The 19,060-nt window shown below is 48.2% G+C and overlaps 1 protein-coding gene across 4 annotated transcripts in view; it reads left to right on the forward strand.

Annotated features, from left to right (window-relative positions):
• Window positions 1–394: 394 nt before the first annotated feature.
• Window positions 395–19,060, forward strand: part of CADM3 (cell adhesion molecule 3) — a 99,712-nt gene continuing 81,046 nt past the window's right edge. For 3 of the 4 annotated variants that reach the window (XM_083716332.1, XM_083716333.1, XM_083716334.1), the window contains exon 1: window positions 395–823. In XM_083716332.1, the coding sequence (XP_083572458.1) occupies window positions 742–823 (82 nt within the window). In that variant the 5' untranslated portion in view covers window positions 395–741. The remainder of the gene's footprint in view (window positions 824–19,060) is intronic. The other variant, XM_083716335.1, reaches the window with a different exon arrangement.

Here is a 19,060-nt window from a genome sequence, read left to right on the forward strand (position 1 = left end):
ACTCCCTCGGGGGAATGGAGCCATCTGGACTGCACCAACTCTCCTCTAAAAGGGGGGAGGGGGAACGGGGAGGACAACAAGAGAGAATGTGGGTACCCAGCTAGACCTGCCTGCAGGGAGGAAGCTCTGAAACTGGGAGGGGTGAAACCGGTGCAAAACATTGCAAGCTCCTGACCCCTCTCTCCAGTTCCATTCCAAGCCCCCCCCCAACCCCTCCTAAATTTGTACTGGTATAGGGGGTGGGGTAAGGGAGGGGAGGCTGGCGTCTCCCCTCCCCTCTCCTCTTTCCTACCTCTCCTCTCCTCTCTCTCCCTCCCGTCTTTCCTCGTCCTCCCCCCTCCTCCGAGGCCGAATGGTCTCGCCCTGGTGCTCTATTTAATCCCAGCTACTGCCGCATCCCTTCTCTCCCTCTTTAGTCAATACAGCAGCATCTATTTTGCCTGGCCCCTCGCTCGCCCGCCCGCCTCTCTCCGCGCCTGGGGTTTGTGCCACTGCGGTTTGGATCCAGAGAGAGAGCGAGACAGAGGGATCCACCGGGGAGAATTAAAGAGGCAGCGCGCCAGCGTTGATTTCCCCCCTTTTTCCCCCAGTGGGGAGGGGGAAGGACTTTAAGTTTGCTAGAAACCCAGGAAGAAGACGATTTCCCCTCCTCTCCCCCTTCGCCTTCCTGCCTTCCTCTTCCCTCTTCCTCCCCCTCCCTCCCCCCGAAGGCAACCACCGGGACCCCCCACCCTCCCCAAGATGCTCTCTCCGGCTTGCAACGTCTTAATCCTCCTGGGGTCTTTCCTGATCGCCGCCAGCCAAGGGAACCTGTCTCACGATCGTGAGTTTCTGCCTAGCAAGAGGCATCCCTTTTATTTTAAAAGGGGGGGGGGGAGAGCAGATTGAGGATGTGGTGGTGGGCGATAAGGCATCGATGTGTATTATTGTGTTGGATATATATATATATATATTTAAGGCGCGGGGAGAGAAACAAAGGAAGGTCCGGGATGGCAAGGGTTAAACAGCCAAGAGGGTCTTTGGGGATCGCGTTCCGTGGCTCGGGGCTGCGGTGGGAACCTATAGATGCGCATCATTTTTATTTATTTATCTCGAAAGCGCCGCACCGTCCGTTGTGGCTTGTGGGGCTGCGGGGTGTTTATTTATTTTATTTTTTTGTCACGGTGGGTTTCCGCGTTTAAGACAATCGAGGCTGCTGGTTTTCGCTATCCCACAAAAGACGGTCCCTCGTCCTTTTCTGGGAGCGTGCGATAAAATGTGCCAGTCTCCCGACTCCAGTGTGCCAAAATGTGCCAATCGCCTGGCTCTTTCGAGAGAAGGGGTGCCCCCCCCATCGAATGCAACCTGCCTGATTTCCTTCCTCCCTCTCTCGGTAAAAGGGATATTCTCGCACCATAAAAGCCAATCTCCTGGGATGAACGGATGGCCCGTTTAATGGGCGGCCCACCTGTTTTAAAAGGGCGTTGGAAGGGATGTCCCCATCCTTGTCCAATAACGGGGCAAAGCGGTTGGCCGGGACACCCTGGAAGCCAAAGGGGTCCCTAGTCTGTTTTTCGGGGGGGGGGAGAGAAGGGTGGCTGGGAGCTGTGTGGGGAATAAGAGGGGATGGCAGCCGCCCAGACTGCTGTGTTGATGTGTCTGGGGTGGGGTGGCAAAGCTGCAGGAACGCTGCCAGATCTAATGTATGCAAACACACCCACATTGGGAGTGAGCGGGCGCTTAAGAGCGGGGAGGGGCAGGTGGGTGGCGGAAGAAAGGAGGCGATGCTGGGTGGGTGGGTACTTCGCCTTGCCAGCAACATCAACAAGCCGAGTGGGGCTGGCTGCCTGGCTGGCTAGGGACGCTGCCGCAGCAACAGACGCAAGGCTGGCAAGGCGAGGGGCAGAGGGCGATGGCACCGGCTCCGCTAGCCTCCTCTTGCCAAGGCGGCGTGGGCTTGGCACCCGGCAGGGCCGCCTGCAGGTCGCGTCGCTGGCTTTGTTTGGGTGGGCGAGCAGCACATTCTTGTGCAAGGAGGTGGCTGAGCCAATTTCTCCATCATTTTTTTTTTTAATCACAATAACTACTCTGCCCCCTCCTTGAAGTCTGGCCGCAGTGGCGTCCACGGAGTTGGAAGCTCGGATATTGCAGTGACAGGGGACACTAGGGCGGGGGACCGGCCTGGGAGGGGCCAGGCAATAATAAATAAGAGCACATGGCTTCCATCCCACCCAGGCATCGATCGCGCCCGCCGCTGCTTCGCATCATCCGTGCATCTGGGAAAGTAGAGCCGTTGCCTTTGGAAGCTCTCGGGAAGGCAGTCGGTCTTGACTGGGCGGAGGCGGGAGCGCGGGGCGCTAACAAGGGCGTTTATCTATTGTCTTGTTGCCGTTCTGGGCAAAGGCAGCGATGGCATGTTGCAAAAGTAGGAGTAGGCATTAATGACCATAACAGTGGGACGTAGGAGTCTCCTTGCAAAGGTGCATATGGCTTCAGTTGGGCGGTTTGTTGTTTTGTAACATTACAAGCATTTTTTAAAAAAAACAACAACACCACACACACAAATACACTGGCAGTGAAGGCCGAGGCAGAACAGTACGGAAGCTTGGAGGAAAAAAAGAATATTCCACATTGCAACAACTAGGCAGCTGGAGAGCACGAGAGAACTGAGCTTCCCCTGTTGGATTCTGAGCTTGACCAACTTGGAAAAGCTGCCTGCACAGAGATGAAGAGCTATTTCTGCAGGTTCTTTGCTGGCTGTGTGGGTCGGGTGGTGGGGGATGAAGTGTTCGAGGGGCTGGTCTTTAGGAGGGGCTGCAAGCTGCACACCCACACCCCAGAAATGGGAGGGGAGAAGGCGCTTCATTTGTGGTGCTGCTGTGCTGAGCGGAGGGTGTTGCGGTTATGTAGGTCAGAGAGGGAGGGCCTCCCCCCCCACCTCTGAGTACATCCTTAATAGCTCCCTACTGGTTTGGACTGTGGGGGGTGGGGGGCGTCAGGTTGCTAAAAGCGGGAGCATCTGGCCAGCTTGCACTCTGGGACTGCAGAAGAGAACAGCCTGCTTCTGCTGTTGACTGATTTAGGTGATGCAGAGTGCCCGTTCGATGCCAACCGTCCCCTTCTCTCTCCAGCTGGTTGGGATGGATTGCCATCCATCATCTGCCCAGCAGTATGCTAGAAATGCTGATGGCCTTCAAAAATCAATTTTTTAAGGGAGGGGTGTCATGTTTGATGGGGCAGCTAGCAAGCCTACAATGTCCTCTTTGGGATGCAGTCCAAGATTTTCTGGCAGTGCAGGGTTCTTAGAACTGTTCCTTGTTTTTGCTCCCCCCAACCTCCTCCCAAGTACCCAATAAGAGCCCTGCTGGATTGGACCCAAGGCCTATCTAGTCCTGCAAACTATTGACCCACAGTGATCAGATCCCTCTGAGATGCCTACCACCAACCTTCAACTGCTGTTCTTCCCCAGGGACTGATCTTCAGAGACAACGCTGTCTCTGGTCCTGGAGACAGGACACTGCCCCACCATTGCTAGTAGCCACTGGGAGCTATATACTCCATGCATGCATCTAATCATCTCTTAAAGCCACCCAGGCCTGTTGTGGCCGTTGCCACATCTTGTTGCAGAAAGCTCCATAGTTGATCATAACTAGATGCCTGCCTGCCAGCCCAAACCAGTCCATCTTTAAGCATTCTTGGTCTGCCAGCATAGGAAGCTGCTTTATAGAATCATAGAATTGCAGAGTTGGAAGGAACCCTGAGAGTCATCTAGTCCAACCCCCTGCAATGCCGGTAGCTTTTGCCCAACATGGGGCTCAAACCCACAACCCTGAGAATAAGAGTCTCATGCTCTACTGACTGAGCTATCCAGGAAGCTAATGAAGCAGACCACTGGCCCATCTTGTTTAAGATTGTCAGGACAGACTGCTGTGAGTGCAGCTGAGTCCACTTTGCTGAATTAGGTTTGCGCAACAGGGAACCGACCCAACACAGAACACAGGGGTGGCCCACCAGTAGCTGAATAAAACTGTTCTGGGAAGCTAGTCTGGGACAAGGAAAGGGGGTGTAAGGGAGAGGAACATCTGGCAAGAATCAGTGTGTTGCTGGTGGACTCCATTTGTCATGGGTGGGATCCTTTTTATGCATAGGACATGGGAGTATAGGAAGCTACCGACTTGGTAGCTCTGTATTGCCTACATCAGGGTTTCTCAAAAATGGATCTCCAACTGTTTTTGGACCACAACTCCCACCATCCCTAGCTAGCAGGACCAGTGGTCAGGGATGATGAGAAAAACACCTGGAGACCCGTTTGGTCCACACCGACAGGCTACTGCTCTCCAGGATTTCAGACTAGGGGACTCTCCCAAGAGCCCTACCTGTAGAATGGCATGGATTGAACTCAGGACCTTCTGTGTGCAAAGGCACATGCCCTCCTACTGAGCTGCAGCCCTCCCTCAAGACTTGCTCTCATGTCACACACAGAGGTTGCAAGTGGAGGTGTCACCTGACTCATGGTGCTTTATGGCAAGGGTTCCCCTCCCAATGTGGTTAGACTCCCAACTCCCATCATCCATACTGGCTGAGGCTGATGGGAGCTGGAGTCCACATATGAAGGGTGACAGGTTCCCTGCCCCTGATACAGAGGAAAGGATGGGTAGAAAATAATAATATGATCACAGGTAGTTATCTGGGCACATGTTGTTATTTGCATTCAAAATATACAGTGATGGTATCAGTCCTTTAATCCTCACTGTTTTTGGAACATGCAGAGTGTACAACGTGGCCATTGGGAATTTTGTGTTGCATATGTATGTGGAAGTCTGAGGGCTGTATCTGCATTTGAACAGAGTGGACCCACTGAAATGAGTGGAGCCGCGTTAATCATTTCCATTAGGTCTACTCTGAGTAGGAGTACCACTTAATCCACTGCAGGGCAAGGGGCATGAAAGTGCAATGCACAAAATGTAGGTTGACCCAATAATTTTAAGACTACCTTCAGTATGATCTATACATGCCTACTCACAAGTAAGCCGTGCGGGGCCCAGTGGGACTTAACTCCTAAACCAAGTGGGTATCGTTTTATAGCTTTAACGTATTTAAAGCAGTTGACTAAAGGAGAATGAAATATTTGCCCAAGTATATGTCAATCACCCCAGTTTCTTTTTCCTCATTAGTGGAAATACTAGGAAGTGGGTTCAGGGACACTCCTTACCGGACTGGTTTGGTTAAACGCTACTGGTGCATGAAATGCATTTATATAAAATCACAGAACTGTAGAGTTGGAAGGGATCTAGTCCAACCACACAAATGTTACCGGTTATTCAAAACAGATCCCCCTTTGTCATTCCTTCCCAGCATGTTGCCCTTAGCGGTCATAGAATGAGCAGAAGTTAAACAGACCTGGCTTTCTGTGGTGTGGGACTGTAACAGAATGTCACCTGTTGATTTTCTGCCTGTTGTGCTGTTATTGTTTCCTGTCATCTAAGCTGAGGGAGCTTGAGAGTGGAAGACAACTTGGCAACATCACTTGTTTAATTTCTACACATAGGAAAGTTGTTTCTGCCTTTTCAGTCTAACCTACTTCACAGGGTTGTTGGGGAGGACCACATGAACCAACCTGAGCACCTTGGCGGACAGGTGAACTTAAATGCCTTAGAGCTCTGGAATCCATCTTGCATCAAGGCCACTGGGCTTAGCTCTGTTCTTAAGCACAGATGAAGGCGGACTGATGGGTTGGGCCAAAGATCTTTCTAGCCGAGTCTCCTGTTTATCCCCCGTGGCCTCTGGCAACCCCCCAGGGAAGACACAATAGCAACCTGCCTCCCTTTCTGTAACACAGCAGATAGAGCTGGGCAAATCCATCAATTTTGGTTTTTCATTTTGCTGCAGTTCAGTCATTTCCCCATCGGGTTGTGATTTCCCCCCCTTTTTCTTTAAAAAAGTTAGTAGTGAAAATTTAGCATTTTAGTGTGAATTTCTCCTTAGATACACACTTATTTATTTATTTATTGGTATGCAATTTTGCCTAATATATACAGTTTTTGCAAATCATGTTTCCCCCTAATATAAAACATTTCCTTGCCATTGTTTTCATTAATATATGCACCGTGACATACATGCACAAGTTGCTTTTGCACTTCGCCATAGAACAACACTGCAATATTTGCAGAAGCACAAATTTCAGAGGGTGCCTGGATTTTGGTCCTCATTATCCTTTTGGGAAATGAAAAATGAGGCAGGATTGATTTCAACTGCCAATGGAATTGAATTCCCCCTCATTGCTATTTAGGGTGGAAGAGCCTAGTGCTCTCCAGGAGTGGTTAGACTACAAGTCCCATCATCCCTGGTCAGAATGGCCAGTGGCCAGGCATCATGGTAACTGGAGTCCAACTGCACCCTAAGGCCATCAGATTGCCTCTCCTGTTCCACATAGCTTTTCCAGGCTAGATAGAAGGGTCTAGACTTCTGTAAAGCTGTGTCTCTCCCCACCCTCTGTTGCCGTTCTGTACTGTGGAATGTTCCAGCAAGTTCCTCTTGGCACGTCTCCAAAAGCCTTCAGGGGAAAAAACCCAAAAAACCCTAGAACAAAACATCTAAACCACCGAGGCAGAAAACAAAGCACTGGAGCCAATGGGATTCTGAAGGGCTCTTGTCCTTTCTGTGGGAGAAAGAACAAGGTCACATTCAGTCTGTATTGACTCTAGGAGAAGGATCTGAAACGAGGGAGAGAATAGCAGCGACATGGGCTTGTTTCTTGGCTAGGTCCTGAGGTTGAGGGCAATTGTGGATGAGACAGGCCTAGGATAGCTCTGTCCTCCAAAAGAGGACTGCCTCTTCCACTTCTATATCTATGTGATGGGGCCATGCTTTCTAAATCAGTCCAGAGTGAATGCTAATTTATGGGGGGGGGGAATGTCCCAACCCCTTTCCTGTTTGGTTGATGGCTGCTGCTTCTGCACCATTTTTAATTTGGAGGGGTGTGGTCATCTTCAGGCAGTGTGATTCCAGCCAATCAGGGATCACAGTGTGATTCCAGCCAATTGGGGGCCATGCAGACTGCTGCTTCCGTACCATTTTACTTGGAGGGGTGTGTACATCTTCCAGGGTTTGTGATTCCAGCCAATCGAGGATCGCAGTGTGATTTCAGCCAATCAGGGGCCACACCAACTGCTGCTTCCTCACCATTTTATTTTGAGGGGTGTGTGCATCTTCCAGGCAGTGTCATCTCAGCCAATCAGGGGCCACATGGACAGCACTTCTGCTCTGCAATGCCCTGCTTACTGACACCAGGCAGCCCCCCCCCCCAATTGTTTTAGAAAAGTTTTCAGGAGGTGGCATTTTCAACAAGCCTGTCCAGAGGACACACAATTTAGCTGCCTTGATTTGTTTCAAAGTTTTTATTGATGCTGCTGCTGTACTTAATGATGGTGGTTTTAATGCAGATTTATTTTTAATTGGTTTGTGAGGGGTTTGTTTCCAGCCACAGTAGGTTGTATCTAATTAAGCTCAGAGTAGATTGATTGAAAATGGTGGGTTGAAGTTGGCCAACTTTGTGAAAGACAATGAGTGCACTTGGAGCAGGACTAACATTCAGTATATTTCACACACCGCTTAGAGACCAAGTGGATCAAGCTATTTGTAAATATTAAAAATAAAATAAGATGATGCGGGACTACCAATTGACTTTGGCTATGTGATGAAGTCACATAGCCAGTAGAGAGAGAGAGAGAGAGAGAGAGAGAGAGAGAGAGAGAGGAAGTGGTTCTTCTTGGGTTAACACTGCCCTTACTCTGAATGGGCCAGCACTTACCCCTTTCCACAGCACCCCTTGAAAAATTGCTGAACGGGGGTTACTTTTCATGGAATATATAGCCCAGCTCTTGTCTCATCTCCACTGTCAGGTATGGATAAAGGCTGTGGACTTAGCAGTGAAGAGGTGCTTTCAGGACATCTCTTTTACTCTCTGTCAGGCTTGCTTATCGGGCTTCCGATGACTCCTTATTTGCCTCCCAACCCATATCGCTCCATTTGTCTCTCTCTCTTTGCTCCTTCTCTTGATCCATCTGCCTTTCCCATTAAGTCAGTACAGAGAGTGCCTCAATTAAGACAAGCTACCAAAGTTGCAAGAGGAGCAGCAGAAGGCTGTAAAGGGAGCCCAGAGGAAGGAGCAGCCAAGTTTTCCTTTTGCCAACGCCTGTGCCGCCAGGACTCCAATCCCGGGCTGCTCCTGGCCCCTTCCCAGTATTTAGCTTCCTTCCTTCCAGTTTCTAGACCTTTAAGTGCTTCAGAAAGCAGACCCCCTCCTCCTTCCCCTTTCAGGGGTCAACTTTGAGAAGTCGGCCATACTTGCTGGGAGTTGTAGTTCAGCAATGCCTGGAGGGCTGAAGATTCCCCGTACCTGATTTACAACACAGAATCGTAGGCGCTGGAAGAGGACCTCAAGAGTCATCTAGTCTAACCCCCTGCAATGCAGGAATCGCAGCACATCCCCAAACATGTAAAACCAATCGCATACCCTTGCAGTTCCAAATTTCAAGGGAGCTGCAGCCAATATCTATCAGCCACCAGGTAAAAAGAACTGTCTTTAAATCTCCCACTCCCAAAAGTCCATACATTTGCACTTTTGATTGTCCAAAAATTGGTATCCCCCACTCCTTGCAATGCCCTATCCCTGCTGATGGGCCTGAGCAAACATGCCTCTTTCTTCCTGCTGCAAATGTAGCTGGAATCTGTGCATCTTGCAGTGGCCAAATTGCTTATGAACTCCACCCTTCCGGCACTTCAGTATTCAGCGTGGTTTAGCAGGTGGGTCTGAAAACGGTCGGCTTTTCTGTTACCCACTTAACCCTCCAGACAGAAGAGTGTTTTTCAGCAATTGTATGACGATGTCAAGCCGCACACCACACAACAAGCCAACCTTTAATGAAATGATGCAGAGCAAATATCACTGGGATCAAGGAATCTGCAACGACAGCCCTCTCTTCTACCAGGCTTTCCACCCCCTCATCCCCTGCCTTTCCACAAACCATTGCAGAGCAAAGTTGCTGTTTGACAGTGACAGTCTGGCTTGGAGCCTGCCGGTTCTGAACGTCTGGGAGTGGTGACATTTCTTAATGTCTACCCGGACACTGAGGTCCAGCACCAAGGGCCTTCTAAGTTACAGGGAACCTAAGTTACAGGGAACCAGGCAGAGGTTTTCTTGGCAGTGGCACCTGCCCTGTGGAACGCCCTCCCACCCGATGTCAAAGAGAACAACAACTACCAGACTTTTAGAAGACATCTGAAGGCAGCCCTGTTTAGGGAAGCTTTTAATGTTTGATGCATTACTGTATTTTAATATTTTGATGGAAGCTGCCCAGAGTGGCTGGGGAAGCCCAGCCAGATGGGCGGGGTATAAATTATTATTATTATTATTATTATTCAGATAGTCTTGCTCTCTTTTTAAAAATTACCTCCAAATTCCAAGTGAGAAAATAGGAAGAGAATCCCTGCTGGATCAGGCCAAAGGGGCCCATCTAGTCCAGCATCCTGTTCTCACAGTGGCCAACCAGATGCCTATTTGAGAAGCCCACAAGCGGGACCAGGGTGCAACAGCAACTCTCCCCTCCTGCAGTTTACAGCAAGTGCATACCAGAGCATACCCTCCAACATTTCTTAATGAAAACAGGAACGTCCTATTCCATAATAACAGTAGTAGTAGTAGTAGTAGTAGTAGTGGTAGTAGTAGTAGTAGTAGTAGTAGTAGTGGGTGGCTTCCAACATATATGAAAACATAATTAAACATTATTATTATTTTTTAAAAAACCCTTCCCTATACAGGGCTGCCCTCAGATGTCTTCTAAAGGTTGTTTAGAAGTTACTCATCTCCTTGGCTCAGGAGTCGCATAACCCCATACTCTCCAACTTTTATTTCTCTGATTAAAATAAGGACGTGCTAAGTAAAAGCCAGATATTCCAGGATCAAATTGGGAGGGCTGCTGTAAATCTGAGACTGTCCCTGGAAAACAGGGGCACTTGGAGGATCTGTTCAGAGGCCTGCTGCCTTCAACCACGGAGGCCGGGCATAGCCATTGTGACGTGTGCAGAAGCATTAGGACAAACTAAAGGAAGTCCTTCTTCACACAGTTGAACTATGGAACGTGATCCCATAAGGTGTGCTGATGGCTGCTCATTTGGAGGATTTGACCAATTCATGGAGAATGAGGCTATGAGGCTCTGCCTTCACTGTCAGAGGCAGCATGGCTCTGAATATCTCTTGCTGGGAATTATGGGGAGAGTTACTGTTGGGCTTCGGCCCTGCTTGTGGGCTTCCCATTGGGGCCTCTATTTGGCCACTGCAAGAGAAGGATGCTGGACCAGATGGGCCTTCAGACTGATCCATCAGCCAGGTCCTCCTTACATTCTTACAGACCCTGATAGATGGCCACCCAACCTCTGCTTATAAACCTCCATTGAAGGAGCGTCCAGCGCCTTTCGAGGGAGTGTGTTCCACTGCCCAGCAGCTCTCTAAACACTGATCTCTTAACAGTGGTGCTGTGTGAAGGGGCACAGTCCTCTGAGAGGAAAACACTGCCCAATTCCCCTTTAAATGCAGACCTGTGACTTAGACTTCATTACCATCAGGCGGAGAGAGGGCAGTGGATTAAATCAAGACTTTGAATTCCCAGGTACACCCCTCCTCTCCCCATCATGACCCCCTGCTGGCTAATGTATTTTCTGCTCTTGATGAGATTTAAGCTGTCAGTTTTGCAAACCGGAATGGGCAAAGGAGATGAGGTGAGGGGGGGGCGGGCAGCTCCCTCCCCGGCCCCTAAACCCACGTTCCTCCAGGGGCATCAGGCAAGCGAAGGAGAGAGAGAGAGAGCAGACTGTGAGCGGTATGGCTGGATCTCTGCGTGTTTTTTCAGTTTAGAGAGAAGGCAGGTCAGAGGAGACCTGGTCGAGCTGTGTGAAATGGAATGGAGGAAAACAAACAGGGGGGAGTTTCTCCTGCTTTCTTTCGTCATGCTGGAACTCGGGGCCATCCAACGAAGCTGAACCTTTGAAGATTCAGGACTGAGGGAGAATTTTCTTCAGACGTTGCAAAGAGGAAACTGTACACTTTGTTCCCATGATGTATATTGATGGCTTTAAAAGGGGGCTGTGCCAATTTGTTGGAGGTCAATGGCTACTAGCCACAGGATGGCTACATTTTATTTGAGCTGTTGGAGGAAATATGCATCTAAATACAGTGGTACCTCAGGTTAAGGACTTAATTCGTTCTGGAGGTCTGTTCTGAACCTGAAACTGTTCTTAACCTGAGGTAACACTTTAGCTAATGGGGCCTCCCGCTGCCGCCATGCAATTTCTGTTCTCATCCTGAAGCGAAGTTCTTAACCCGAGGTACTATTTCTGGGTTAGTGGAGTCTGGAACCTGAAGCATCTGTAACCTAAAGCATCTGTAACCCGAGGTACCACTGTACCAGTATCTGGTTAGCCAGATTGATTCGTATGTTGTCAGCGGATTTTTGTTGTTGTCTTGTTGGGCTGTGTGTGTGATAAAGGGAAATCATACTGGGGTGAAGGCGTCGTCTTCTATTTGTCCCCAGGTCAGTTTCAGTTTATTGGTCAGTTTTTTTTTCTAATAAGGCTGTTTCCCATACTATTTGATACCATTGGTCCATGCTTACTCCTGACAGGTCTCTCCAGTGTCTGGCTATGATGCTTCTGGCTGCTGAGAGTAGGTGGGTTGTGAGCTCTCAAAAACAATTTTTACTACAGCCAGTCAAAGACAACCAACCACACTCTAGGCTACCTCCAGCCTCTCTCACCACCCAAGAAATACAACAAGTGAATAGTAAGAGAACACACACAAATGACGCTGACACAAAACTCCACACATACACTAAGTAGAAGAATAGAAGCATTGCCACCCAATCCCCCTCCCCCTTTTCTTCCTAACCTAACACTGTATGTAACACTGATGTCTCACAACAAATGAAACTGATCTGTAGAAAACACACCTTGAAAAAGGAGACAATGCACATGTTTTTGTAAACTAAGAAATCTTTAATAAAAATATATTTAAAAAATAAATAAATAAAAATAAACAGCAGTATCTGGGAATCTTAAGTGTGGAGAGTGGTTTTGCACTCAGGCTAACCTTATGGGCTTCCCATGGGTATCTGGCTGACTTCTGCAAGAGCAGTGGGCTGGATTAGATGGGCAGTGCTGTTAGGTTTTTCTACCTTCCAGATCTTCTTCCATTTTGTGGGAAGGATTTCAGACCCTCCAAGTGCCCCTATTATCCAGGGACAGTCCTGCATTTACAGCAGCCATTGTGGTTTCTGATCTGATCCCAGAATGTCCCGCTTTTCCTTAGGACATGCCTATTTTCATTGGAGAAATGTTGGAAGGTGTGGAGTTATCCGACCCCCAAGCCATAATGTTTAATGTTTTACAGTATTAGGTTTTTATATATGTTGGAAGCCGCCCAGAGTGGCTGAGGAAACCCAGTCAGATGGACAGGGTATAGATAATAACATTATTATTATTGCAAAGGATGTCCCTATTTTCATTGGAGAAATGTTGGAGGGTATGGGATGTTCATTGCCCAAATGTTGATTTTTATCTTTGTATGAAATGAGTTACATTTATAATGTTCCCTTCCTCTAAGAAGAACAGAGTGGGTTTTAAGCCTCACAACAACCTTGTGAGGTAGGTTAAATGGAGACCAGTGGTTCAGTCGGGCAGCTTGTTGCATCTCTGAATGGAGTTGCATCAGGGTCAGAGACCTTCTGTTTGCTTGTGATTAATTATTTTTATTTAGGAAGATCCGTAGAGTGCTAAATCAAAAACTAAAATCTCTAAACGGTTTATGTAAAATGGTTTATGTTTTTCATTAGAAGTAGCAAATCGAAGGAAACCTTTAAAAAGCAGCAAGCAGACTAACATGATCAACATGTAGATAAAATCAATGGATTTTAAAAACAGATAAATGTCACAAAACGACATGTCTGAGTAGGCTTACCTAAACAAGAGGTTTTCAGCAGACCTTGGAAACAGCCAAGTGAAGGCGCCTGCCTAAGTCAATAGGCGAGGAGTTCCAGAGAGAGTCCATAGCTGCTGCTTGCCAGGCTAAAATATTGATTATTGTTAATGCAAAATGAACATTATATGGCGCTTGTGAAAGTGCCAGTTCCACAGAGTGAAGCAGTCCAAGTGGGTGCACGTAGGGAAAGATGATTGTTCAAGTAAACGGGCCCTAAGCTGTTGTGGGTTTTGTATATTTAATAGTGACACTTTGAATATGGCCAGGGAACAAATTGGCAGCCATCGCAGATCTCTGAGCACAAGTGGAATATGCTGCCACGGCCTCCCTTCTGTCAGCAATCACGCTGCAGCATTCTACACTATATATCTATTTTATTTTAAGGTACTTATGCAGCAGTTATCTGGCAAGCCTCACAAAGCAGCTGTTTAATGCTATCTCCCATCAGCTTTATGGCTAGGGGGAACATTTAAACTTGAGTTTCTCGCAGGCAAACTAAATGCTTTGGCCGCTGCATCGCACCGTAGCTCGGGGCAGAGCATCTGCTGATGCGGAAGGTTCTGGGTTCAATCCCTGCCATCTCCAGTTAGAGCTGGAAAGGACTCATGCCTGGAGAGCTGCTGCTGCTGCCAGTCTGTGTAGACAGTACTGAGCTAGATGGAGCAATGCTCTGACTCTGTATAAGACAGCTTCCTGGGTCCTTACCAGCTGTCCTGTTGCATCACTTCCTCCTCCACTCGCACCCACATGCTTGCAGGGGGGAGAAAATGCTTGCAGGATAGTGTCCTGCAGTGTTCTTGATACTATGCAAGCCTCCCTAGAATCATGAGATCTAGAAGCTTAAAAAAAAGGCTAAGGAAAAGAATTCTTCACCAAGCATTCTGCACCAAACAGCATATTCTTCATGGCTTCTGGGAAGGACATCAACTTTTTTCTTTTCACCTTTACACAGGGGCAAAAAACCTGAGCTTCTCCAATTTTGGCTCAGCAGATTATGGCCAATCTTCTGTCTATTCTCTCCTCCCCCCCACCCTCTTTTTCAGTAGCAGCAAATCTCTATGTGGCTGGCTGGCAGCCACTGTGGGGAGCCTGACATGCAGTTAGCTGCTCATATTGAGGCTTTTGCAAAAGAGCTGTTATTCCATCAACAACACAGCAGCGCAGTAGATCTCTGGAGCAAGGATGGAGAGCATCCCTGTAGACATTTCTAAGAAATGGTTTTCTGGAATGAGAGGCCTATGTGGTGTATGTTTTGTGCTCCCCTTGTGCTTGGGTGGGCCTGCTGTGATAGAAGCTCCCACACCCACAGCCCACAAATTCATACATTGCGTTCTCTTGCCCCAAAAATGGGAAATGGTAGACTCATTTAGTGGTTAGGTGAATGGTGGTGGTGAATTTTGTGCTGCCTGTGGGCTGGCTTCTATGCCTCCCCCCCCCCCCGTACCTGCTAAACCTGTCGATCTGTCAGTGAAAAGATTATTGTATAAAGCTACTCACAAGCTGTTGGTATTCTTGCTGCAATTAAACTGCAGAGCGTGTTACTTTGCTGTTTCAACCTGGGCAGAGTTAAAGGGTGGAATATGCTCCCACAAAAGGCAGCGATGGCCGTAAACTTTGATGGCTTCAAAAAAGGATTAGACAAAACCACGGAGGACTGGACTATCAGTGGCTACTAGCCACAATGCCTATGCGCTACCTCCACTGTCGGAGACATTCTGCCTCTGAATAGCGGACACTGGGAATCAAAGTGGGGAGATTTTCTGTTGTGCTCAGGTCTTCCTATTGCAGACTTCCAAGAGGCATTTTTTTGGCCACTCTGAAAACAGGATGCTGGACTAGATGGGCCTTTGGCCTGATCCAGCAGCCAGTCTCTTCTTAATCATCTTATTTGTAGTGGAAGGTGAACTCATCCAAATCCACTGCACTTTTAAGCAGGAGTAAACTGGATCAGTTTCCTTTGCCTGTTTAGAAAATTGATCCAAACTCTGGGTTGGGTCTGTAGACCTTGCAATGGCCTTGTCACCATCCCCGTGACATCATCATTATGAGTCACCATCCAGAGTCTTTGAGAGGGGTGTTTGCACAGCAAACACTGCCTTCCTTGTTGCCCACCGCTCTGCCCAACATTCTGTAGTTGAGTAGGGGATAAAATACACAGGAAAGGGGTCCTTCGTTCCCTGTGGGAACACTGCAGAACTGGCTGAGGCCTTGGAGAACAGTTCCCAGGATCTCTGGGCTCCACAGCAAGCTTATAATGACATTCCTAGATGCAGTGCTTGAGAACAACGTGCGGGAGGCCAGCAAGAAGCATTTTTATTTATTTATTGCTAAATAGGCCCAAGCTAGCTGAAAGTGACCAGTCAGCTATCTTGGTAAGTCTCATTAGCATCAACGGGAAATCACCAATTTCCGGAAAGGAAAACAATCTCTCCCCAATCATGTTCACAGGGTATGTCTGCCTTCTTGTGCCAGAGTCTAGGCATCACTCTGGATTTGGGGTCTTTGGAAAGCACTGAGATATTTTGAGTGGTAAAGAAAGGCAAGGTTCTCCGGCTCATAGTGTGGTACGTTCTGGAGGAGAGACAGGGTGGGGTTGAGAGAGCTAACGTACAAGCATTTGTGGATTTGCTTGATGCTGAGCAGCACACAAGCGCATTGATATCATTGTGTCTCAGGTGACTGGGTTGTTTTGCCTGTGGTTTACGGCGCACTAGGGACAAGCGGATTACTTCCACCCCGTTTATTTTAATGTTTCTCCGGTACATTGTGCCATGTGTGCCACTCCTTTGTGGAATGCCCATTTTAACAAGGTGAGTTTCAGCCATGTAATTCCAGAAATTGAGCATGTGCAGTTGGCCTTGGCCCCCAGTTCATTCGCTTCCTGCACACACCACACACACACACACACGCACAAAAAGAATCTGGATGCAGACATGCGGACCATCACACCAAGGCTGGTTTTCTTTTGAAATCAGCATATGTGTGTTTGTGTGTGTGTGTGCAGCAAGACATGCCAGAACCAAATGCTGTAGCAGGCTACACCTGAAAACTCTGCACAAAATCCAGAAGTTAAATAAACAAGGCAATGGAAGACAATAGAGGATTCCTACTAGAGCCAAAAAAATATTGAAACAATTTCTGCACTTTTCTTTGCCAAATTTTCTCTGAATGTCATTCTTTGTGGGGGCTGGTTCCCCCATCCCCTACAGTGCCTTGGAATGCTGCTAGGCCCCCAGAGCATTGTGGGGGATGCAAAATGGCAGCCGTCCTCAGCCAACACAGTTGCTGTTTCCATTATGCAAAAACCCAACAACTGACCTGGCGGGGGCGGGGGGAGAGACCCAATGTGTGGCAAAGTGGTTAGAATTCTTCGATTAGGATCTTGGAGGCCAGGGTTTCAATTTCCACTTGTTCATTTTTCACATTGGGTGACCTTCGGCTAGTCACAGCCTCTTCTTCTCAGCCCAGCCTGAGATGAACCAACGCAGCTAAAAGCAAAATCCAAGGCAAATTTGTAGGGATTTTTGTTTGTGTGTGTGAGTGAAAACATACATGCTTTCGGATGTTTGGCATGTGTCTAAATACACCTGGGCTCTAAACCTGGGGGCAGAGCCTGCTTGGCTCAGACATGGCTCATTCCAAGTGGAAGTGCAATTTTGCTAGCTCCAGGCATTGCTTCCCTATCCTAGCTTGGAGTAATGACAGTCCGCTGAGATCTCCCCCCGCCCTTTCCCTGGAGTCATCAGTTTCCCAGCAGAACTTGTTTGCTGAAGAGATTGAGTTTTGTAGCGGCAGAACCTACACGCTCTGCCATTCATAGCTCTGCTGACGTTCACATTCCCTGGGTGGATAGGCGGGTGGATGAAGCAGCTGCTTTTATTTCCAGCCTGTCTCCCCCCACAAAAAAAAATTGAAATCCCTCCATGATTGAGTGATTGCACTGAAATATATTTTCCAGTCTTTTTCTGAGACAAATCACACAACCGTTGTGACTTAACCTTTGACTCCGTTTGCAAATGCATGGTGGTGTAGTAACATAGGAAGCTGCCTTATACAGAATTGGACCGTTGGTCCATTTGGCATGGTATGGTCTACACTGACTGGCAGCAGCTCTCCAAGGTTTGCGGGAGAGGCCATTTCCAGCTCTACCTGGAGATGCCAGGGGTTGAATTTGATCCTGGGACCTTCTACATGGAAGGCAGAGGCTCTTCCACCCAGCTAAGACCATTCCCCAAATAAGTTTCTGGCCCTCATGGTTCTGAATAAAGGACTGTATTAAATAGGAATGTGTCAGGGCTGGTTCAGTTGCAAGTCAGCACGGAGACTCAGAAACGAGCAGCAAAGTTTATTCTTTATTCAGGGAAATGGAATACAAACAGAGAAACTCAAGGTGAGACTGGCCCCAATGAAGAAGTTGCCAGAACTTATGGTCTAGGCCTCCCACTTTCCTCTAAGCCTCCTCCCCACCAAGCTGTTTTCCCTGTAGTTGTAAACTCCACCAGGTGGGGCCCCCTGAAACCTCTGGGCTTATTATTGTTCTGCTACATGCAAAAGTCTGAGGCTTTGGAGACAAGGTGGGGGGGGGAGCTGAATGCCTTAGGACCAGCAGACTCCTGTGAATCTGTCGCAGCCTCGGTCTCCACCTCCTCCTCAGCAGCCTTGCCTGTGTCCGCAGTGCTTTCTGCCCCTTCTTCCTCTCTCTCACCCAAGCCTGTTGCTTCTTCAGCATCCAACCATTCTGCTTCCCCTTCATTCTCTGACCTGTCTCCCATGTCCCACCACCCTCTCCCTGGCTCAGAGCCTTCCTCTGCTGAGGCTTCCCTAGGGGATTCTCATTGTCCAGCCAGTGCCCGACAGAATGTAGACCTTCTACTGAGTCACATCATTGGTCCATATGGTTCAGTATGGCCTATGCTGACTGACAGCAGTTCTCCAACCCTGGAGGCAGGGTTGGGTGGTCCGACCAGGAGATGCAAGGGATTAAACTTGGGATCTTCTGCCTGCAAACCAAATGCTCTCCCACTGATCTCCAGGCCACTCCCCTGAACTTCAGGGATCAAGCGCCACCACAGGCAGAGAGTCTGGGTGCTGGATTGCTTTTTTCCAGAGGCATGGCAGGTGCCATGACAGAGCTGTTGTCGTCTGTGGAGTACACACACATATTTATTGCCTGTGGTCAAAATATATATATGTGAAGGTTTCTTTTTTTAAAAAAAAAAACTTTACAAAAACAGTTATTTGACCAGTGAGGGTAGCAGGAGAAAACAAAACAAAGAGTCCACAGACTGCCACTAACAATGGATTTATTGCACCACGCTTGGTCTCTACTCAAAGATTTCAGACGTTGCCTCCAGAATATTGTAGAGCCAGGAAAAGCGGGAACTAAGCTGCCTTCGCACTGTACTTTTAAAGCACAATTGTGCCACTTTAAACAGTTGTGGTTTCCCCCCAAAGGATCCTGGGAGCTGCTAAGGGTGCTGAGCATTGTGAGGAGACCCCTGTTCCTCTGCCAGAACTACAATTTCCAGAGTGAATCCCTATTCACAGGGAACCCTGGGAACTGTAGCTCTGTGAGGTGAATAAAGGTCTCCTTAATAACTCCCAGTACCCTTAATAAATGACAGTTCCCAGAATTATTTGGGGGAAGCCATGACTGTTTAAATTGGTATCATAGTGCTTTAAATGTGGTATCACAGTGCTTTAAATGTATGGTGAGGTTATGGCCCAAATTGATGGTGTCGGAGTGTGTGTGTAAAATCTGAGGACAGGGTGGGGCAGGGCCTTCTGACTAATACATTTGCTGCTCCAGTGCCTCTTGCATGTGCTACTTACCAGAGCTTCTGAGCTGTGAGAGACAGAAGTGGTAGCAAACCAGTGAGTAAGCTCTGACCTCCGAGGACCTAATGTTTGAGCTACTTCAATGGCCAGTTCCAAGCCAGGAGATTCAGCTGCAGATTCAGCTTTTGCGACATTATAAAGTGTGGGGAGGAAACATGTACCTTTGCCCTGCCTTAACCCCTCTTGTCTATTTTATGGTGTGTAAAATGTGTT

The sequence above is a fragment of the Podarcis gaigeae genome (genome assembly GCF_964106915.1).
Source record: "Podarcis gaigeae genome assembly, chromosome: 16".
Lineage (NCBI taxonomy): Eukaryota > Metazoa > Chordata > Lepidosauria > Squamata > Lacertidae > Podarcis > Podarcis gaigeae.